General features: G+C 43.7%; 1 protein-coding gene across 3 annotated transcripts in view; it reads left to right on the top strand.

The window, feature by feature from the left end:
- Positions 1 to 23,839, top strand: part of KAT14 (lysine acetyltransferase 14) — a 532,685-nt gene that overhangs the window by 371,553 nt on the left and 137,293 nt on the right. For all 3 annotated transcript variants that reach the window (XM_078648952.1, XM_078648953.1, XM_078648951.1), the window contains 2 exons: positions 18,037 to 18,590; positions 23,144 to 23,280. In XM_078648952.1, coding sequence (XP_078505078.1) covers positions 18,037 to 18,590; positions 23,144 to 23,280 — 691 coding nt within the window. The remainder of the gene's footprint in view (positions 1 to 18,036; positions 18,591 to 23,143; positions 23,281 to 23,839) is intronic.

Below are 23,839 nucleotides of genomic sequence, written 5' to 3' on the forward strand. Positions count from 1 at the left end.
AGTATAATACAAATTAAATGCTGTTTTAAAAAGATGTGGTGGTGTCCCTGAGTGATGTGACGGGTTCCCTGAGTGATGTGACGGGTTCCCTGAGTGATGTGACTGTGTCCCTGAGTGATGTGGTGGTGCCCCTGAGTGATGTGGTGGTGTCCCTGAGTGATGTGCTGGTGTCCCAGAGTGATGTGCTGGTGTCCCAGAGTGATGTGCTGGTGTCCCAGAGTGATGTGCTGGTGTCCCAGAGTGATGTGCTGGTGTCCCAGAGTGATGTGCTGGTGTCCCAGAGTGATGTGGTGGTGTCCCAGAGTGATGTGGTGGTGTCCCAGAGTGATGTGGTGGTGTCCTAAAGTGATGTGGTGGTGTCCCAGAATGATGTGGTGGTGTCCCAAAGTGATGTGGTGGTGTCCCAAAGTGATGTGGTGGTGTCCCAGAGTGATGTGGTGGTGTCCTAGAGTGATGTGGTGGTGTCCTAGAGTTATGTGGTGGTGTCCTAGAGTGATGTGGTGGTGTCCTAGAGTGATGTGGTGGTGTCCTACAGTGATGTGGTGGTGTCCTAGAGTGATGTGGTGGTGTCCCTGAGTGATGTGGTGGTGTTGTGTGGCTTGCAGCAGTGTGAGGCTTGCAGCAGTGTGAGGCGTGCAGCAGTGTGAGGCGTGGGGTGCAGCAGTGTGAGGCGTGCAGCCGTGTGAGGCGTGCAGCCGTGTGAGGTGTGCAGCAGTGTGAGACGTGCAGCAGTATGAGACGTGCGGCAGTGTGCAGAATGCAGCAGTGTGAGTAATGCAGCAGTGTGAGTAATGCAGCAGTGTGTGGCATGCAGCAGTGTGTGGCATGCAGCAGTGTGTGGCGTGCAGCAGTGTGTGGCATGCAGCAGTGTGTGGCATTCAGCAGTGTGTGGCGTGCTGCAGTGTGTGGCGTGCAGCAGTGTGTGGCGTGCAGCAGTGTGAGGCGTGCAGCAGTGTGAGGCGTGCAGCAGTGTGAGGCGTGCAGCAGTGTGAGGCGTGCAGCAGTGTGAGGCGTGCAGCAGTGTGAGGCGTGCAGCAGTGTGAGGCGTGCAGCAGTGTGAGGCGTGCAGCAGTGTGAGGCGTGCAGCAGTGAAAGTCCTGCAGCAGTGTAAGTGCTTTGATACTAGAGTATGCATGCTCTCGTATTAGTGCGCGCACACTCTGCTGCGACAGTGTGCACGTTCCATTCTCAGGGTGTGTGCGTTTCGGGTTCTTAGTCACAAACAGTATGAATGAATGATGAAAACAGGAAGAAGGGCAGTCATGCGGGGCGTGCGTGTTTTCTAATCGGAAATTGTGAGTGAGTGAACCAACGCAATGGTTTGTAAACAACAAGAAAAGCGGACATTAAAGGAAGGGTGGGAGGGAATGAGCATATGGGGTGTGAGCGATAACGAAAGTTAATTGTTGTAAGAGGGGGAGCAGAAAGTGAGGCCGAGCGCGCACTGGCGAAAGCAGTCTGCTGCTTTCAAGTCCGATGTCAGCTGCGCGCTTGAATGCCTCACATGCACTGGCCATACACAGCATTCCAAAGGTCTTTGGGAGCATTTTCTGGTGCCCCTTACTAAATCTCTCGCATAGCGATCGCCTACGCGAGACCTAAAAAGGGGACCGAGTGACAGAGGTGATTTCCAACACCCTTTGATTGGAATAAAATACTTTTTTTTTTTTTTTTTAAAGCACCAATTTGGCAAAGTGATAAAGGAACAGAAATAAACAAAAGAGCAATCAAATGCACAACGTGTTTGGTAGCGCGAGTTATGGCATGTGTGGTATGCGTTGCTAAATATAACTAATGAGTTTGTGTGGTATGAGCCAGAACCAGAACCAACTGTTTTTGTTTGTTGATAGATAGACAGACAGATAGATAGACTAACCATGTTGTTGTGTGTCTTTGTGTGCATTCACTGTACAAGACATGAAAATCGGTCTCTAGCCAGCCCCAAAACATAGTGCCACCAGCAAGACAATGCCACGCTTGCTCTATATGGGATTACACGCATCTTCCAGCCTTGTTTTAACCCTCATTATAGACTTCATCTTCTCAACAGTCCGAGATTCAAAAGAACTAATAAGTAGTGCTTTTTTTTTTCAAATTCCCATGTCCGTTTCACATTCTGAACGTCCCACTAATCTGGTAGCCTTTTTATTATTAAATCTGCCGTCAAGTAAGAACCTTTGAAATTACTAAAATCGTATATAATAATCTTACTTAAATAGGCTTTCAGCCAGCGCTTTTCATCCAGGGTTTATTCTTCCCACTTCAGCATGCAGCGTGGGGCAAAGGGTCTGCCCAATTTAACCATTGACTAACTTTATATCAGTGACGGTATTCTGCTATTTCACGTGAACACAGCTGCAAACAGAGTTGTTCCTTTCAGTGCCCGGAACTACTATGGCAGTGTGTGCTTTTTGAGATTACATTTATTTTGCTTATATTCAATGTGTTTTTATTTTAATACTGGCAAGTGTCTGGCAGTTCCCCCAGAAATAATGTTTTGCAAAAAAAAGTGTCAAAAATAAACGTACAATTACATAGCCAGCTGGCTGGTTGTCAATGGCAGACCAATTGGCTTCTTTAATGCTTATTTACATTATTAGTATTCCTTCATTTGTCTGGCCTGGCTGTCCTCTTTCCTATAATGATTGGTTGCTTCATAACTTGTTTTGCAAACTTTCCAAGTATATTTGTCGCTGAGTCAAATCTTTTTCGTTTGAAGTATTCCAGTCACTTAAAAAAACAGTGATTAAAAAAAATGCTGGCGGTATATAACGTTCAGAATATTCGTTTCCCACAAAGTATCGTTTATATGCACTGTGCCGCACCAGCCCATACTTAAGAAGTCGCTTAAGAGTTTTATATTAATTACTGACAAAGTAATAGCTCAGTAGAAGTGAAGCCTATAACCTAATTTGCTGATGGTTTAAAAAAAAAGTCCTGACCTAATTTTTATTTTCTGCCTCAAATTTTTCATTTATCTGAATTGTGAGTAGTAGTGGTTCAGATCATACAATGTACAGTGCCCGCAACCGCTTTAATCATATATGATTTAGTAGACTACAGTGTCACCCATTAAGTAATATTGATTACTTTTATTGAGCACACTTCAAACTGAAGTGTTCCTTGAGTTGCTCGGGGCAACATCACACTTGATTGAGCATATTGATTCCGGTCAGATGTAAATGTAGTTTACTAGATTTTTTTTATTGATTTCATAGAATTAGCCCATATATTCAGTTGTGTCAGCTTAGTCCTTCCAGGAGGATGTTAGGAATTATTTGTGTCTGCAGAAAAAATTGGGACTTGACCCAAAAAAATGTACCTCTCCTATGGCACCAAAATACGTTGAGACAGCAATCTGGTCTTTGGAGCAACGGAGAGCAGAGACGCTCACATTATATCTGTAATGTTCATAGGTGCAAAATGCGAAACTCTCCATTATGTTATCCAATTTATAATGGTAAATTAGGATGAAAATCTGCAATAGTCGTCTTTTAGACTGACCTAGCCCGCACAGATTGTTCCCCTCTTCCCATGTTATTATTTGGAAGAGTTTCGACTTTAAAGAGTAAGGGCTACTTTTGGAAGTAAAACGATCCAAAGTGAGCTAAATTACAGTCAGTTCCCCCTCTGAAATGTTAAGTTTATAGAATTTGCAGACAAAGTAGCTTACTTTTATTTATTTTGGATTTTTATATAGCGCTAGCTAAACCCAAATGCATCAGAAGAGCGCTTGACATGATAGTGTAAATAAGTTTATTTAAATTAAACGCAAGAAATTGTGAGACAATAGTTTTTTTAAAAAGACGACAACAAAGGAGTATAAAATAATACATCATTAAGGTAGTCATAAACAGTCATAGAAGTCTATAACATTACAGCATTAGGGCAACGGCAGTAGAGACAGATTAGAGACCGAGTGAGTCAGGCGATTCTATCAGGGGATACTGTTGAAGGGGGTTGGATCGTGGTGAAAACAAATTTCAGTTTCAGAGTATGTTGAAGTAGTGGTTAGGTAGTAAACATTTGAGGTCTCGTTTGAAGCAAGAGAAGAAGGGGTTGCAGCAGAGATCCATGGGTAGTGAGTTCCAAATGCTAGGGGCATTTCCTGAGAAAGAGCATGCCTGTGATTCTTCTTAGTCTTTGGAGGTATAAGAAGAAGCAAGTTGGAGCTTCTTATTGTACTGCCTCTTCCTGCTCTCAATTGTTTGTCCTCTAGGTATTTGGGCTTCTGTGTATTAAGGGCTTTGGAAGTGATGCAAGCTGTCTTGAAGGTGAATCTTCCTTCAATTGAAAGCCAATTGAGACTCTTGAGGACAGGTGAGATCCGATCATACCATTTGATTCCTGTGAGGAGTCTAGCACTGGGAGTTGAACTTAGGGGCAAGCTGGCTTTTCTGAGTTCCAATGATGATGGCATTTCCGTAATAAAGTCTTAAGATGATCAGATGTAATGAACGGTTTGATTTTCTTGAAATGCTTTAGTGTGAAAAGCGCACCTTTTGCTGAGTTGTTGATGTGTTTCTTCATTGACATGTTTTTGTCCTAGGTAATACCTAAGGGCTTTACAAAGTTAGAAAGTAAAAGAGAGCATTTTAGTGCACCCAAATTCTTGAGCCATCTTGGATTGGTAAAGGATTGTTTTTTGGGGAGAGGAGTAGTAGTTTAATGTAATTCAGGTTCAGTTTTAGGTGATTTGTGTTTATATCTTATTGAGTGTGGAATTTAGATGACATATGTCTCTTGCTGATGTTATTTTGTAGTAGAGTTGTGTGTTGTCAGCATATAGGTGATATTGGACCCCTGCCTGGTTCAGGATAGCTGCGAGAGGTTCCACATAACTGTGAGGGGTTCCATGAAGAGATTAAATAGGGCTTGGGAGAGGATTGAGCCTTGAGGTACACATTGTGGAACTGGAGCAGGCTTCGAGAGAAAACTGTGGATTTTTATCCCTTTAGAACGGTGTACTAGATAGGACGTTAACCATTTCAGGATTTACTTATCAAATGCTGACGATAAAGTGAGTAAGATTAGGATGAAGGAGTCGTCTTCATCTAAGGATCTTTGAATGTCGTCCGATATATTGAGCATACAGCCTTCTCTGAAACCTGATTGAAACGTGTCATGGTGGTTGAATTCATCTATGTGTTGTTTGCGTTGGGGTAGGACACACTTCTCAATAGTTTTAGCTAGGAAAGGAAGGTTGGTGATAGATCTATGGTCATTGAGATCATTAGGGTCAGCCCCATGTCTTTTGAGAATGGGTGTGAATTGGCCTAGTTGGAGAGAGACCGGTACATGGCCTGACGAGAGAGAGGCATTGATGATTTTGGTCCAGAATAGAGAGCTGATGTGATGATGTGATTGAGTCTGTACTTTGGTGGAAGGGAGAAGATCCCTAGTGTGGGAGGAAGGACGATTATTTTGAAGGCTTCTCTTTCTGTCGTAGGCTTGATATCTGTCCATTTAGCATTGTTTTTCTGTTTTCGCATAATATTTTTGTAATTGACTTTTTTTGGGACACTCCTATCATTCAGTTAATATTGGGGGGAGGTATGATAGATCATTACATTTTTTAAACTTTGTCAGTCACGAGATCGGCTATTTCTTTACATCGTTCCTTGGTAGCTACTGTTTCGGGTTGAAGGTAGATTGCTGTTTAATTATTCTTACGTGCTCCCTGGTGTGTTCTTCGCACGGTCAAGTTGATTGTGAACGAAAGTGGCATTTTTCCTAAGATGTATTTCTTGTAGGAGAGCAGATCTGATATGAGGAATGAGAAGGGAGCAGGTGTGGGGTTCTGTCTCCATAACTTTTCTGTCAGTCTTAGTTGTCTCCTCTCTTTGTTGAGGTCTGCCTTGAACTAGGATCTAGATTGGGTTTTTCTAGATCTTTTCAGTTGAGGCGGTTCTACTTGGCCGAGAACCTCTGTTATCACTGAGCTATAATAGGCGGTGCGGTCATCTACGGTGTGAGAAGAGGTTGAGAATGTAATTGGGCACTGATAATGGATTACAGCTCCATTAGTGGGATTTGTTTGATGTTTCTTGCCCAGTTCCTGGGTTTTTTGGTTGGGACTGGGTAGGATCCTGGGGTGAGCCTTGAGATTGAACAGTATTTGATGGTGATCCAACTAGTAGATGGGCATGATGGATCTGAGAGAGATAAGCTCACGTCTGGTGATTATTACTTCTAGAGTTGAGACTTTGTTATAGGTCTGTTCATTGCATAGCTGTTTGAGGTTGTTGGTTTTGAGAAGATTTATTAGGTTACGGACTGTGGCATCTTGTGTGTTGTTCCAGTACAGGTTGAAGTTGCCTAAAAACACGTTGTTGGTGTCCACTAGGGAAAACCATGTTATTAGGTCGATTAGTTCTTCAGCTAAGAGTATGTGATTACCTAGAGGTTGATAAATGGTGTGGAGTTTGATAAAGTAGCTTACGCTGCCAAACCATTATTCCATTAATCTTGGCTATACTTTGGTCCCAGTGCTCAAGTTCAGCTTATCCATTCTCAAGTAATTGCAGCAGACCTGGAACTCTTACACTACTGTGCCAGTGCACATCAGTTACAATGTGACACACCCTCTTCTGTTGTAGCAATGCACTCTTGCAGTGCACGTCCATCCGGACATTCAGTGCCCATGCTATTCCCTTACTGAAACTAGTATATAGTACTCAAGTAGCTGCCAAAGCTACCCTAGCAAACATATAGTCCCCTACAGTCTTTAGTAGTGCTGTTGGATCCCTGCAGTATATAACTGTGCATGTCAAATTATTCCATCACTGAGGCCCCCGAACACCTTTTCCAAAGCATCTCAATCCTAATGTGCAGCAGTCCCCATTATTCAGTTCAGGTATGTGGATAAAACACTCACTCAAGGAAGAAAAACTAGACATGTGAAGCTCAAAAGATGTTATATTGACTTCACCGTTCAAGTGGCTCAGAATGACTTGCACCTGAGAAAGATCATATTCCCATTCTATTTTCTGGAACTGATGATATGCTACTAGGACCCAATGCGCTTATGTAAGCCTCTGAGATGGCAATATCAAATGGGGAGAAGGGGAAAGCCTCTGAGATGAACCACATTGTGAACTGCTGATTCAGTAATCCAGGGCCATTGGTAAGAGACTTGAATTCAAGTCAAGTGGCAACCAGAGTAGCCAGGCAAGGTCCAAAGAAATGTGGCCTTGCCTCCTGCCACCAACACTAGTTTTGTTGTGGAAATATTCATTCTGCTAGAGTTGCAAACAGATATTTGAACTCTGTAAGTGTAGTCTATTGGTGTAGCATAGAAGTAACACATTTCTCTAAATACCATTTTTTGGTCAGAAGATAAGAATGGATGAACCCTCTACCACTATGAATATGGGGCCATATGTATGAAACTTGGGTTTTGCGTTTCTCAAATAGCGATTTTTAGAGAATCGCCATTTGAGAATCACAAAATGCTATGCATGTAGGATTTGCAAATAATTTTGTGAATCCCACATATTCCTTAATTGCAAATTGCAATTCGCAATTAAGGAATACCTCCCCATTCATTCCTATGGGCCTAGAGGCCCATAGGAATGAATGGGAAGACATTCTCAATTTGCGATTTTCAATTAGAGAATGGCAAATTTAGAATGCAATTTCAAGGGTGCCAGGGTGTCAAAAGCACACCCTGTTGCACCCCTGAAATGTGCATGTGTGCACTTGTGGCAAACATGCCCTTATGTGCCCCACATGGCACTTTGAAAATTGCAAAAAAGTGAATTTTTCAAAGAAATCGCAAATTACCACCAACTTGAAGTTGGTGGTAATTTGCGATTCCTTAAGGCCAAATTGCACTTTTTCTGTGCTTCTTACATTGCATTAAAGGAATAGCAATTTGCGATTCCGTAAATGCAATTGCAAAATAAAGAATCGCAAATTTTGCGAATCCTTATTTTGCGAGGGAGTTTTGCTTTCATACATACCACTGAGCCAAATTGCGATCTCAAATGGCGAAATTCTGCGAATTTCGGCGTTTGTGATCGCTATTTGGAATGATACATATGGCTCATGGTGTTGTAAATGTGGGAATGCTGTTAATTACAGATCTAACAGCCAGATTCATCAACGGGAATTCGGCTCGCAAAGGGCCAGATTCAGAGAATCTGGCCCTTTGCGAGCGCAATTTTTGCATTTGGGATTCATCATCCCAAATGCAAAAATCGCAAATTGCGATATCGCTAAATTGAGAGGAATTGCATTTAAGGAATCTCTATTTGAGATCCCTTAAATGCAATTCATGAACCATTTTAGAATTGCGAAATCGCTATTTTTGGCCGCTATTTACCGCGAAGTCTGACTTCATGGTAAATAGCGAAAACTTAGAAAAATGCACTTTAGTGCATTTTTCTAAGTTGTATGTTACACACACACATGTCCTTTGGACGTGTGTGTGCAACATCAGTCTACATTTACATTCAGGGGTGCTACAGGGTGTCCTTTAGACACCCCTGGCACCCTTGAAATCGCATCCTTATTTGCGATTAGCAATTTGCTAATCGCAAATAAGGAAGCTGTAGGAATCACAAATAAAATTGTGATTTCTACATGAATCCTGTTTTGCTAGTCTTTAATAGTGATCCCTTAATAATCGCTATTAAGGACTCGCAAAACGGGACAATGATGAATCTGGGGGTTTGTCAGGTACAATCTCAAGATTTTATTTTTATTTACTTTCCACAGAGGTTGGATCCAGTTACTGTCAGTCAGGCAAGTATGCTTAAAAAATGTAGCTGGTAGATCTGCTAGCAGGTACACATCGATTTAGTTGAATAGATGACATAGTAGACCTTTGGATGTGCAGTTTAATGTTTTATTCTGAAACGCTTATCTAAACAGATAGCATGCTACACTGTGTAGTTGTGTGGTTCGATGTTTGCTGCCTGCTTTGAACCCATGTGCAAAGAGTTTCCATTTAATTTGTGATGCCCACGATGTAATGGGACACAGCGCTTGGCAGTGTGAGAGATGAAGAGTGAGAGACGGGCGCACCTTTATATGTGTTATATTTTGTGGTATGCTGGCAACTCTGATAAGCACATCAGGTCCCTTTATGTTTTTGGGGACATTTTTCTTTTATATTCTCAGTCCAATTCTCAAATGCTCGTTATGACGAGCTCATCCACTCTTAGATCTTACAGAACTGAGAGAGGTAGCAGGTGTAGAGAAAGAAAGGAGCGTGTGGCAGCAAAGAATCTAAACCTTTTATGAGCTCGACCAGCATATTGGCCCCACCTCCCCTGACCTCTGTTATGTAGAGTAAGGTTCCCTATTGTTTCTATGAGTGGAGAAGGGGGACAACTCGACCAGAGAGCAGCAAACATTGCTCGCATTGATTGAGGGCTTTAGGGAGAATGGTACCTATTTTCTCACATTCTTCAACATCTTGTACTTAGCAGAATAAAAGAAAAAAGAACAAAAGATATTGCCCAGGCATGTGCTGTCTGCAGTCACGAATGATAAGTTTTGTGATTGTTTCTGGAACCCTTTCACATGACTGACATTCCAACAACGTCTGGCATCACTCGAGCTGGACAATGTACAAGACTGAGAGCAATAACTCTGTATAATAGAACCAGAGCCATTGACCAAATGATAGCATGTATGGGGAGTGGACAATCAGTTGTTTTCACTGAATCTGGCTGCATGGAAGACACGCTGCCCTAGTTATTAAACATCACACTGTCCTAGCTCGACTCTACCTACTCACACTGACCAGAATGCGCATACCTGGGCTGAATATGCCGTGTTACGTCCCACTGCCACAACAGCAAGGTGATGTAGAGAATACTTGAATTAATCTCAGCTTCAGGCAGCATTCCAGCCCATTGTTTTTCTCCCACCATGCCACTCTAAGCAAAGGCCCACTTAATGCAAATCAGTACCTACCTTGCTCCCCATGAAATAGTCCACCCCAGCTGCCAGCGGGAACCCCTTCCAGAAGGGACCACACACCATTGCAGACTGGTTTCATCCTACTTAGGAATAATTAGTAGGGCATACCTTGAGCCCTATGGCACCGTGAGCATGGGACCCATGTCTGGGCATATCTGTTGCACATACAGCGTCAACTGCAATAACAACAAGGTGATGCGAAGATGGAATGCTTGAATTAATATCAGCCTCTGGCAGTCACTCAGCCTGCATTTCGGTCCATTATTTTTCACCGACCAGAACACACTAGAAAAAGGCCTGCCTTACGCATATTAGCACTGACCCTTCTAGGGGAACAACTGCCTCCACCCACGAAACTGTCAGGCGAGACCCCTCCAACATAGACCACAAGCAACCCCAGACTGGGTTTCCCTATACCTGGGGCTCATCAGTAGCGTGTAGCTTTAGTCCTGTGACACAGTAAACATGGAACCCACATTTGGATATACCTTTCGCACTTACGGCTTCAATTGAAACAACCACTAGGTGATGGATGGAATGCTTGGATTAATCTTGGGCTGCATTTCAGCTCCATTGTTTTTCAACCACCATGTCACTCTGGACAAAGGCCCTTCTTATGTAAACTATAACCGACCCTGCTCCTCATGGGAGCAACCTGTCCCGAACTGCCAGGCCAGGCCCCCCTCCAAAAGTCTGCCTGTTTTCCTTCTCTCCTAACTTATTCAGTGTGCAAGGGACATGTTCCATCCATAAACCAAAAGGTTTAAACCTTGCAAGTACTGCAACCATCAGATTTCAGTAACCGACACCCACAATGTCAGCAGTTTGCGAATGCTGCCCAAAGATTAATAAGGTGGCCATACGCAACTGCGTAGCAAACCTTGCCATCACAGAACTTGGTAGAAAGTTAAAAAAGCCCAGTCGAGCTTAAAGACGCAAAGGCGTTCTTGTTCCTGAGTCTGATTTTGTGATTGTTTTGTTTTCAAAGTCCAGGAGTACAGCAAGTCCAATAAGTCGAAGCACGGGTTGCCTTCATCATACCACTTTCACCGTTCATAGTCTCACAATGCTCTGGGTACCTCCAAGCCATTGAGTTGTGTCCCCTGACTCCCCTTCAGATCAAATTATACAATTGCTTCCGATGCACTTTCCCCGGGCCATTGGTGACACTCCAACAGCTCCATGAGTTTAAACTGACCTTGGACAAAATCTTTGTTACTCCACAAGATCCCTTTGGAGCACCTTCGGGCCATAAGAATCCAAAGTTGCCTTTAGTTTGGGTTACCAGCGAGAGATCCGTCCTCAATTCCTACTGCAACACTCTACCTCATTTCAAGGCTGACCTGCTGACTTGTTCCGGCACAACGTCCCGTGCCTCGACTGCAACCATGGGCTGCGATGCTGGATTCCACGTCACTGACTCCGGAAGCGGAACCAAATGTTTTATCAGTCTCCAGAACTCACTTTCTACCATCCCCAAGGTTGCGCTTGACAGACCTGCACTGACCCTGAAAACTCCCATCCCTCATGCTGACGATGATGATGCCAAGGATACACCTTTTGGTGAAGCAAACTTATTTTTGGGTCCGCAGGATGCCAGTGGCCTGGACGCATATCCAGACATTGGCCTTTTCTCCCCTAACCCGACTATATCAAGAGAGGACACAGCCTCTTACTCAACAGTGATCAGGAGGGCAGCATACATTCTGGATCTCAGCCTGCCCACAATAAGGGTTAAGGCAAAATATTTTCCCTAAGGGGCTTAACCCAGGCCAAATGAGCAAAGATTCTTTGCTTCCCTTCAGTGAGGCCCTTTCAGATGTGCTGGTGGGCACCTGGAAAAAGCCAGGATCTGTTAATCTTCTAGTGACCAGGTGGCATAGACTTGCTCCTGCATTCCAGATGTTCTATTTCAGTACCTCACTCAAGAGCTTCGTGGTACTTGTCCACTAATTGCCTTAACTCCAATGTTTACCTGCAACCCATCTGGACAGGGAGGCAAAAAATATGGCGCTGTTCTCCAAGCTGACGTTTTCCTCCACCAGTCTTGCCCTATGGTCCGTCAATACTACTTGCCTGCTGGGGATGTACTCGCATGTGTTTTTGGAGAGAGGAGCGGATATCTTGCCAGCTGTCCTTAATGCTATATGGCCATCATAACACCTCATCACAAATGGCCAGAATGCATCAAAGTACTCCCACTTGCTTGTGCCCAAATACGACCAACTGTCTGGGTATGGCAGTTAGGACCAGCTTGGTACTTCAGCTCCACTTGAAAATGGACATGCCCTTAGACTGCTCTGGGCTGTTTTGAGCAAAGGCTAACTCTGCCTTGGAAAAATTTGAGGGGCGGAAAGCCACTGCTTGCTCTCTAGATCTAGCTCTGCCTGTTCATCAGTTCCCCCAGCAGACTCACCACTTTCGAGGCTTCAGCCGAGGATACCAGCAAAGGCTGGTCAGTACATACCCCAGCAGCAACATGTTCTATTGGTTTCCCTTTCAGTTGTTTTTCTCTTACATCATCTCATGCTTGCTTGTAAAGTTGACCCAGATATTGTTGACTCACCCGCTCCTATCCTTCCGCTACCCAAATCCTTTATGGGTTCCGGAGTAGCGTACTTGCCAATAAAGCACTTCAACGCTAAGACTCGGCTGTGGACTCCGCTCGCGGAGTTTGCAGGGATTTCAAACACTCCGCATTATGCGAAGCTTGCGGAGTTCAGAAAAACTCTGCGGAGCAGTTTTTTCCCTTGTTCGCATTCGTCAACATGAAGTTGGCGAGCGCGGAAAATCAACTTCTCAGCGAGATTTCTCAACGCAGGCGGTCAGATTTCTCATTGCGAGTGGTCGCGTATGATCGCCTCATGTTTAGAAAGCTGCTGCTCGAGTAAAAATCTACTCGAGTGGCAGAAAGGAAGCAGCGCCCGCTTGCGTTGTGCATGGTGCCATTCGCAATGATTGCACAGTGCAGACAAGCACCTGGCACTAAAATCACTGCGAATGGCATTTATCCATCGCACTCTGCCGCTTGCGGAGCTTCGCGTAGCGCAGCAGAGTTTTTTTCCATCAGGGGTAACAAAGCCTATATAAATGCAAACCTTTTTCCCTCCTCTATCCCTCCACTATCCTTCTGAATCCAAATAACTGAATAACCTATCCACCACTCAAATCACTTTCATATTTCACTATACTAATTCAGCACTAATCCTTTATGGGTTCTGGAGTAGCGTGCCCCTCGGCAAAAAAGCACATCAACACCCCATCGGGGGTAACAAGAGCTTTATAAATGTAAACCTTTCCCCTCTTCTATCCCTCCGCTATCCTTCTCAATCCAATTAACTGACTCAAATATCCACCACTCAAATTACTTTCATATTTCACTATACTAATTCAACACTAATCCTTTATAGGTTCTGGTGTAGCATGCGACTTGCCGAAAAAAGCACTTCGACCCCTCGTCAGGGGTTGTAAGCGCTATATAAATGCGATTACAATACAATACAATACAATACAATCTGTGGAGGCTGGTAAAACAATCTTCCCATACCTTGATGACCGGGTACTGAAGGCGGGCTTGCCTCAGGCAGTTTGTAATCCACCTCCCGAAAATGGCGGACTTGTTGACATTTGTGGGTTTTTCCATCACCTTGCCAAAGTCACACCGACTTCTTCACAACAGCTCCCTTTCATTGGAACCATCATGGATACGGTGCTCTTCCGAGCTTTTTCTCCACCTCAACAAATCCAGGACATTCAGGTTATGATCCTGATGCTTCAAACCTCGTCCTGGGTCTCTGTGAGAGCGTCTCCGAGGCTTGTTGGCCTCTTGTCCACCTGTACATCTGTATCCTACTCATAAACCATGCCAGGTGGCACATGCGTCTCTGTATTGGGATCTGAAGTCTCAGTGGGCTCAGCACCTAGGAGATCTGTCAGTCTATCCAGGTATCAAAGGAGACTGTGACAGACCTGCAGTGGTCGCAGCGCGACTGCATTTGGACCGGCAGCACCCTCCTCTCCCTACTCAACCCAGAACTGACAGTGTGGACACATGCATCTCTGCTGGTTTGCGGAGATCATCTGGAAGATGTGAAGATCAGAGGACTCTGTACTCCATCCGAAACTCTCCTTCACATCTACCTTCTGGAGTTGCGAACGATTCTCTTGGCACTGAAAGCCATCAAAGGGGAATGGAGACAGGTTTTCATGAACAAAACGATCGCCTGGGGCTATTGCAACACACAAGGCGGATTTGGTTGTGGGTCCTTTGCCAGGAAGCTCTACATTACTGGAAGTGGCTTAACGTTCTGGGTATTTCCTTGATTGCCCAGCACCTGGCAGGATATTTAAATACTACAGCAGAAAAACTCAGCCGCTGTTGCCTAGTTGACCACAAATGGCAGTTAGAGATGGCACTGAGCATCGTTCAGCAGTGGAGAGAACTGGGCTCAATCTATTCACCACTGCGGACTATTTGCTATATCAACACTATTGAACATTGGAGTTCCCAAGGCAGCTCTCCTTCAGAGATGCCTTCCTATTTAACATGTGGAGAAGTGTGGCTCACTGGTTAGAGGAGGCAGACCCGGACGCTGAGATCAGGCCCGGGACCAGGGTTCAATTCCCGACGCGGCAGGGTCTTGAGCCCAAAATGTCCACGGACTCGGTAATTCTCGCTTTGGTGCCTACTCGAATCACAGGTTCACACTCTGCAACTCTGGGCAATAGCTTGCTTAATCTCCACAACGGCTCCCTGCGGCGGGATGCCTGGCTTTCACCTTGGGGATACCCAGTAGGGGCTATCTCACAGGGAAAAACCAGGACGGGTTCCCAATGCAAAGCGCTTTGAGACCTGGCGGTGATATTGCGCTATATAAAAAACCCATCCATCCATCCATTTAACTGAGGCTCGGGATCCTGTGTGCATTTCGCACTCACCTCTCCTAAGCAGAGTGCAGAAAATGATCAAGAAAGACGGGGCTAAGTCATTCTTCTGGTGGCTCTGCACTGGGCAGAGAGAGTGTGGTACCTAGAACTGCCAGTCATGATCTTTTGTCCTCCAATCTAGCTGTCCCTTCGGGAGGACCACCTCTCATAGAACTAGGGTCTGGTACTACATCGGAGTATGTACAACTTGCATTTCCGTGCGTGGAGCTTGAGCAGCAGCAGTTGGTGGCTTTTGCTCTCCTTCCAGAGGTAGTTGGTGGCATCTTGGCAGCCAAGCGGTTTACCATAGTTTTAGATTTATCTGGAACCATGTTCAAAGCTTAAATTAAGTGTTGGCAGGAAATATTTGAGTATGTTGCTTTACTTATGGATTAAGTTATTGGCCATCGGTTACAGAGTAAGATACAGTAACTGTTTGGTAATGGATGAGGCTACTAATCCAATGAAAAACAGTTTTTTATCACTAGTAACTTTAGTTTGATTTGACAGTCCTGCTCAGCATTTTACAAAAATAGCCTGCATGCAGCTAAGACTATGTATACTGCTTCATGTACATTTGATTTGTGTTTCCCATTCAAAGTTAAATAAGAATATTTGTTCAGCTCACCAGTGAAAAACTCTAGATGGAAATACGCCACAATTTGTGTGAAGGTAACCCGAGTTGAAATCCATTTTTGGCTTGATTTAATCCTGTCCAGTTCTTTGAAACGAGCACAAAACGTTTAAGGACCTAGTGACATTATGTGAACACGTTACAAAATGTATATTTACCGGAAGTGTGAGGAAGCAAAGGTCGGGCATTACATTTCCAGGTTTGCTTGCCTAAGGCCAGAGGGGTTTAAAATGCATCCCCATCCGAATAAAGAAATACACTCACCTGAACCTGCTTGTGGTGTGAAAACCGTGCATCTCATTTTAATAAAAGAATACTGGGGCTATCCGATCCTTGGTGGCATCAGGCGAGAGTTGGCAAGGGGGTGAAGGGTAAGTACAAGCAGAAAAGCTTTGGAAATTCCTTTTATCTTCAAACAAAAAAATGAAAAAGAATATATTAAGATTTGTGAACCTTATCCCTGTTTGCCAACTGGTTTTCCTGGTTCACAAAGTGAAGTTCTTGATTATACCTGAAAAAGGGAACAAAGTTAGAAAAATATATGGTACAGGTATGACCAGATGTAATGCCTGCATCCACACTCCAGCGGACAGAGCACAGTGGTGTACCAGCAGGCTCTGAGGGCAGAAGGAGTGAGTGCTGGAGCTCAAGATGACAGTGTTGCATGGGCCATTAGTAGCTAATTATGGAGACAGGCGGGCAGAAAACAGCGTGTGAGGAAAGACCATGCTCTGCACCATGGTTCTTTTGGGCCGTGTGCACTGGCAGCAGGACTGATTGCAGAAAGTAGCCACAAGGCCAGTCCCTGAACCCTACATCTCGCTTGGCAAAAGGGCATGGGTTCATGCTGTGCTCACCAGGTGTTTGCAGAAATACTTTGCACAGGGTACAGCTCAGTACATGCTGTGCACACCATTATAAGTGGAGCGTACATGGGCAAAAAGGGCAGGCATCTGGTCAAATTCAAGAAAATTGCAATAGTGCATCATTACAAAACCGAAAATATCACTGAAAAATATTTTAACAAGTGTTACGGTGTGTACCAAGATCAATAACTAACTATAAAACAGTCCCTTAAAATGAGGTATTTTGAATGGATGTTGTAATATAAAACCTAAAACCTATAAAAAAATCCTACAGTTGTCATTAGCTATGCCATGTTAGTTTCCTGCGTCCTCTCTTGCTTTGATGTTGCAGTGGATTTTACACTACAGGATGAGGATTAGCTACTGCAGCTTGACTCGGAAGTGATATATTTGACATAATAAAAAACATAGAGAAACCAATTATTTTACAATATATGCTTGTAAAACATGCTTGTCGCTCCCTTTACTGATTGTTTGTCATGTGTTTTTCCTACAGTGGCATTGGATTTGCAATAGAGTAGAATTTTTGTAATATTTGTTTCAGCGTGTATGTACATATATGTTAAAATCAATATAGTTTGAACCTCGTTTCAAAGCAACATCGTGCTGTAAAATGTTTGGGGTTACCCCAGAATTATGGAGGCAAAGTCTTGGATGACGTATTGCTTGTTGAGACAGTATTCAATTCTGTGTTGAAGAGTAAGGGAGCTTGCTGGATCTGAGTTGAGAAGAACTTTCAGATCCAAAAAGTTTTGTAAAAGAAGGCATGCCATCTGGTTTCTAGGGCGTCTGTTTGCTGCCCTAAGTGTTAGGAGAGCTGGATCTTGTTTGCTAAACACGTGGATTGCTTGAGTTTATTGTTGGGAAATGAAGCATACAGTTTTATTTCGAAGACCGGTAGAGGGAACGGTAGAAATATGTTGTCAATTATTTTACATTGGATGTCCTGATGGCATATCCTGTTCACTGACAAGTATTCTTAAAATATTGCTTTGTCTACATTGAAATACAAAATTAATACATAAAGTAAACACAATAGAATTTAAAGGAAAGTGGAAAAATATTTGTCAATCAGTCGTGGAAAAATACCAAAGTCTAGTAAAACAATGTATCCTTTGCCTGTGACCATTGATATTTTCTATAACGTATCTGTTGAAAGAAAAAAGGAAAAACCAGGATACTCATTTGTATCTTTACTTTTAATCATATATGCTGCTTTTAGTCTCTACTTCCCATTGTTTTTCTTTTGGTGATGGAAAGCGTTCATGTACCATCTCATATTTTGACGGAAGTTTTGATAGACGAGGATGTACATGCAGGAGTTACTGTATCTCAGAGATCCATTCCCCGCATGAAGGTAGAAGCTTGCGTAATGTAATGGTTGTATGCAATAATACAAGAGACTTTATCATTTAAATGGAGCAGCAGACTAAATTGATGTGTATCCACTGCGTTTTCAAACTAATGTTTGTAAAAATGAAAGAATCAAAACAGAAAAAGCAACAAGGATAATTATTTTTAAAAAACCTACAAAAGGCTTCAGAATTTGTTTTCTAACTTTAAAAACATAAACCTGTCTAGTTCATCAAGACTGATATGTTTGTGTCTGTATTAGGATTTTGTGCTTAGTTTTTGTGCTTCATTTCCTTAAGGTGTCTTTTTTCTCTCATGATGTAGATGATGAAGACCTTGAAGAAGATGGTCTCATAGACCCAGGACACGAGTATGTTTTACCATTTGGGACATCAGTTTCTGGGGGAGCTTTGAGTAGAAAGAAGATCAGAGCCGCAGAGCACATTAAGCAAGAGATGGAAAGTGAGGAGGAAAGAGTTGAAAGAATGAACAGTTATGCTGACGGAGCTACAGATTTGACCACCAGTGGACGTGAAAAAAGGAAACTTCCAACTGAGCTAGAGGAGAGGCCCCAAGCTCCTAAGTACTCCTGTATGAGCCTTTATGAGGAGAACCTTATTTTGAAGAGGTTGGAATCCTGCCCCAATGCATTAGCCATTTCCTCAGAAGGAAGGAGACTAAGAAGAAAGTTGAAAGTCAGGCAAGCCAAGAGGGAGAGGGGACTACCACTTTTTGATTTAGATCAAACTGTGAATGCTGCTCTTACATTAGGTGGAGGAGTTTACGAAGCAAAAGAAGGCATGAATGGAAGGTTCCCAGTAGGAAAACCATCATACCGAACAACAAGCCAAGACTGTCGAATTTTAGACAGATACCAGGCAAGTGATTTTTCTTTGTAAAATAACATGTTTGCCAAATTACCTATTCCTTTGCTCTTTCCTGTGAATAGTGGTATACATTAGTAAAAGCTTAAAAGCAATGTGGGTGAAATCTGGTTTGTTCCAATGTCTGATTTAGATGTGATGGGTAACAAAGAACTTGATGGAAATGTTGAAAATAAAAACTTTAATCTGCGTTGCATACTGTAGGAGGCATTTCCAATCATGTTTTTCTGAGTCTGTGCCACTACATACCTATTTTGCTTAGGGTTGCTCAGCAGCAAAAAGATGTAATTGAAATATTAGAGTTAACCCCCTTTACTGTATTAGGAATGCCTGTTTAACTGGTGAGACTTAAACTACTCCTGTAATAGGTGAGTGCTGTTTGTGGTCTCGAGCATTTTGCAAAATAAACAAGTCTAGATCAATATCTAAAAGTTAATTAAGAGAAAAATGATTCTGTGGAAATATATTTTACCTACTATCAGATGTCATCATTTATCGTATTTGAGGTGTCATCAGTGATGTCATGGAAGGTAATGAACAACAGATGGCGTGAGGTACATTATGTGCTGCTAACCATACCTGGAGAATTTTAGTGATATTTAGGTTTTTCCTTTTACCTGTATATGTCAGCTTAACTGTGTAAGGGACTTTCAGAGTATTCTTAATAAAGAACCTGTGAGGAAATTGTTTTATTATATGGTGTGGTTGTCAGACCTCACCGTATAATAAACGCACTATTTTTCCTGCGTCCAGTCAGATTCATTTGAAAAAACGTTAGCTCAACCCTGGGTAGCTGTGCCTCTGAGTAATTAGGCTTTATAAAAAAGGAACAAGTATAAATCATTAAGCAGTAACAAAACTGTAAAATAAGAAAGAAACAGGACACATAAAAAAAAACAACACCAATTGATAAAAATAGGTTGTATTTTTATCTTCAAATAGACACCTGAGCGACAAAAATCCGCCTGAAGGTTCCAGAAATGTAAATTTTTTAGATGAACAATACATCAATGCTTTTTCATACAACAGACTAAATAATTGTATAGGACAACTCTTGCAGTCAAACTTTGGAAAGCTTTTTTAAAGTTGTAAACTACTACTGTGGCCAGCGTTGGGCAACTAACTCCAGCAAGGAGTGAGTTACAGTGGCCAAAGAGGCTTAGTAGGTCAGTTGAGGTTATGTGTGAGCATATGTTCCTTCCTTTTAGATAAATGATTTATTCTGCCAGGGTAAATCCTTATTGTCTAAGTGCTGTTATTTCATACTTTCTTCTTTTTATTTCTTGATTAATCCATACACTCTTGTTTTTGATTGTAAAATGATTTATTGAACAGAACTAGGGCAAGAACAGCCGACACGTGTTTCACCCTATGTGGCGAATAACGCCAGGGCTTTCTCAAGGCTGTAACGGAATAAAAATACAATGTGAAAGTGCAATCAGTACTGTACAGAACAGTAAAGAATGACCCCAAAAGTGAAAAAGAGTGCAGAAAAGTCAAGTGAATTAAGGGAAAAATGTGTGGTTTTTTTTTAATTTTGAATGTAATTTTCATTAAGGCAGTAAAACTATGAAATCATTCGAAAAGATTTGGAGGGAAGCAGAGAAGAGATCCTGCTTAAAAAGTGATAGTAATTGTGAGACCAGTGTAGAAGGCCCTTTACCCAGAAATAAGGTTGAGAGCTGATTACCTACAATATTTACGCATATATATGATATATATAATTTTACAATCAAAAACAAGAGTGTAATGGATTAATCAAGAAATAAAATAAAAAAATATGGAATAACAGCACTTAGATAATAAGGATTTACCCTGGCTGAATAAATCATTTATCTAAAAGGAAGGAACATATGCTCTCACATAACCTCATTTGTTCTTGCGAAGCTAGCATGGTCCGGAGCTTCGAGTACAGTTCCTTCAACGCTTTAATTCTTTTTTTTAAGAATTACTATCTAGACCCAGGATCCCTGGTCCTGTCACTTTTGTAGGTCAGTTACCTTGCAGTCAGATCAGTCTCTAGCTCATTTCCAGGCTTTATGGGCGAAACGCCATAGACTCTAATGAAGTGGTTCTAATGCAAGAGATACAGGATGCTGAAAATACTGGAGGATGCTGCTGCGGTAAGTTCCTGTTACTACTCCTCTGTCCATGAACATAGTGGGGTGACTTTGGCCACTGGTCGATGTCCTTTGAAATCCAGTTGAAGTCCAGCCAAACAAAAGTAACCACTGGTTTCTAGTCACGGCAAAACTAGTGGTTCCCTTTAATTGGTGGTAACTTCTATCTTGGGTGACCATACGGCATGGCAATGACTCTCCCAGGTCCAGCAGACTAGGTACAACTGTTGAGGGTCTGGTTTTTGTCTCCCAGGCTGCACGTTGGCAGTCCACAGCGGTCAGGCATTCTTGGTTACTAACTCGCCAAGGCAGGCCTCTTCCAATTTGTGGCCCTATAGCTGTAACAGGAAGGCAGCTAACTAACTCTTGAAGTTACTTTTGTATTAGCTCTGGGGTGATATTTCTCCAGCACAGCACCACAGACACAGTTCTTCTCTTTGCTAGCCTTCACTTGCATCCCCTTCAACAATGCTTAGCAAGTCGTTGGCCAAGCAAAATGGCCGACAGAACGTGAGCTCCTTCGGCTCCCGACCGGCCGGCCACTGAATCCTGAGTTATCCTGCCTGCTGCAGCCCACGATAGTCCCCTTTGTGTGGCAGCAACATCGCGCACTGTGAGGGCACCTTTGGGAGAGAGCAGGACGAAGTAGGTGCCCGGAGGTGACTGCGACGGACTCCCGCATGCCCGTGAGGCCGGGGGCAAGGCCTGCGCCGGCCGGAGGCGACAAACCCCTTTCCTGAGCCCAGTGACACCAACGATTATAGAGGAGGCGCCCTCTGCAATCGGGGGCCTCCTGAACTCCGCTGGCCCTGGACTCGCTGCGGGGCATTGAGGAGCTGGGAGGGCCCGGGAGGGCTGCAAGTGACGGAGGCACCTGCCGCGAGGGAGCCCGGTGTCGCGGCCTGCACTGACCGGGGAACTGCAGGCCGGCGGAGTCAATCCCACTTACCCGGCGCCATCGGTGGCGGCTGGGGGGGTGCCTTCTGCCGCCGGGGGCCGCCTGAACTCTGATGCCTGGAGGTGAGCGTGGGTCTCGTGGTTGACGGATCCCTCTCCCCTGCCTGGTGCCACTAGATACTGACGAGGAGGCTCCCTCTGCCATCTGTGGGCCTCCTAGACTCTGCCGCACTTGGCCTCGCTCTTGGGCCTTGAGGAGTAGGGCGGCCCCGTCTGGGGGCCTCGTGGGGCTTCTGGAAGTGTGCTTGGAGCTAGTGCCTGCCGTCACTGGACCCGGAGGCCTTGGTGTCCGTGTCGGGGGTGCTCGCTGCTGCTGCTGCTGCGCCCCCCTGTTTTGATTGTGGACGGGCGGCCCTCTCCAACCAGGCCTGGAGTGTGCTGTGCCTTGGGGGTTGGACCGCGGAGCGACCCCGGACCGGGAGCCCTTGGCGGGCTGTGTTGGCGGCAGCTGCCCAGGAGGCCGTGGCTTTCCCCTCCTGACCGACGGTGGAGTTCCTGAGGCCTGTAGGACACGATTGGCCCGACTGGCCTGGTGGCCCTGCGCTCCTGAGACGCGGCGTGTTGGCCTGCTGCACACTCCCGGGCTGGATCATCTAGGACTCCCCTTCTTGGCGCCTGAGGACCCACTGGCTGTAAAAGGTACTGAGGAGTGCGCCATTGCAGGCTAGCAGTGGCGCTGTGGAGCGGGGACTGCCTGGGTGCGAGGCACCCGCCTGTGTCCAGTTCTTTTTGGCCTGACCCTCCCGGGCCTACGCTTAAAAAGTGAAACTTAAACGTTTTAATTTTTTTCCTTTTAAACTCATCCCATTTTCCTTTAAGGAAAACAGAGTGCATTTATAAAAAAAATATTGCTTTATTTAAAAGCAATCACAGACATTGTGGTCTGCTGACCCCAGCAGGCCATCATCCCTGTGATGGCTATGATTCCTAATGGGTCGCATATTGCAACCTACCTCTTTAATATCCAAGAGGTAGGTCTGTTTGTGTCCGTTAGGAATCGCTAATGAAACTCAAGAGTTTAATACATTAGGAATACTGATTTCCGAAATGCAATTCGGAGATAATCGTAATTAGGAAATCGGTATTCTTAATGTTATCACATCTAGGACCATATCCTGTTTCTTCTCCTAAATCCCGATAATTACTGATCTAAAATATAGTGTATTTTGCAACAATTGTGAATTTTTTGGGGTGTTGCATTTCGGCTGTAATTCACAGAGAATCCTTGGCCTCTACCCACAGCAATATTCAATTAATCTTTGAGTTTGGTTCGTTCGTTAGTGATCCTATATATAAGCAGTAGGTTCTGTTCAGTTGCCTCCAGCAAGGGACTAGCTCTACAACAACTAGTACATAAAAAGAAAACTGAAATGTAAGTTTTAAAGACTACGGTGAATTACTATTTAGGCAGATGTAAATATGTTGTGTTACTGTTTTGTGTGTCCTATTTTTCTTTTTCAATATTTACAGGCTGTATTGCCAGCAATGAAGGGATATCAGCGCCTGACCTCTAAATTTTTACATCGCTTGGTCGGGACGGAAAACATGGCATCAGAGCACAGTATTGTCAGCCCTTACACTTCACGAGTTTTGAAGCCTTATATCAGGTAGACATGGTTATGTTTACTCTTTGGCAAACGGTTAACCCTTAGTACATTGTTTTTTAAAGGAAACTTGCAAAAGTGCAGCTACTTTCTCGCTAGCAGACCTAGAACACAGTGTTAAGATATCTCCAAGTGTTCACTGCCTATTAAAATAAACTGATAATCAGTTTATTATAACCCCATTTTGTAGCAATGACTTAAAGAACTTTCAGTGATGAAAGAACACTTACAGGTCAAGTATAAACCCCACAAGACACCGCAACAGGTAACACAGAGGGATAATAATGAGTAAAAGATAACATTTATATCAAAAGATAAGAAAGGGTTTCAATGGCACTGAGATGTATAGAGAGGGAACTGCCACAAATCTTATGAAATGAGGTGTGACAATTTCCTCTCCTAAATAGTCCTTGCTTGGAAGGGATCGTCCCTTGTTCCAGAATAGACTGAAATTGTATGGCTGCTGCTTTCATATATATCTGTTACACAGCTTTCCCTGACTTTGTCACTAGTGTTTTTTTTATATTTGTGCACCTGTGCGCGGTTTGCGCAGGGCTAATCT

Source organism: Lissotriton helveticus, chromosome 6 (genome assembly GCF_964261635.1).
Source record: "Lissotriton helveticus chromosome 6, aLisHel1.1, whole genome shotgun sequence".
In the NCBI taxonomy this organism is placed as follows: domain Eukaryota; kingdom Metazoa; phylum Chordata; class Amphibia; order Caudata; family Salamandridae; genus Lissotriton; species Lissotriton helveticus.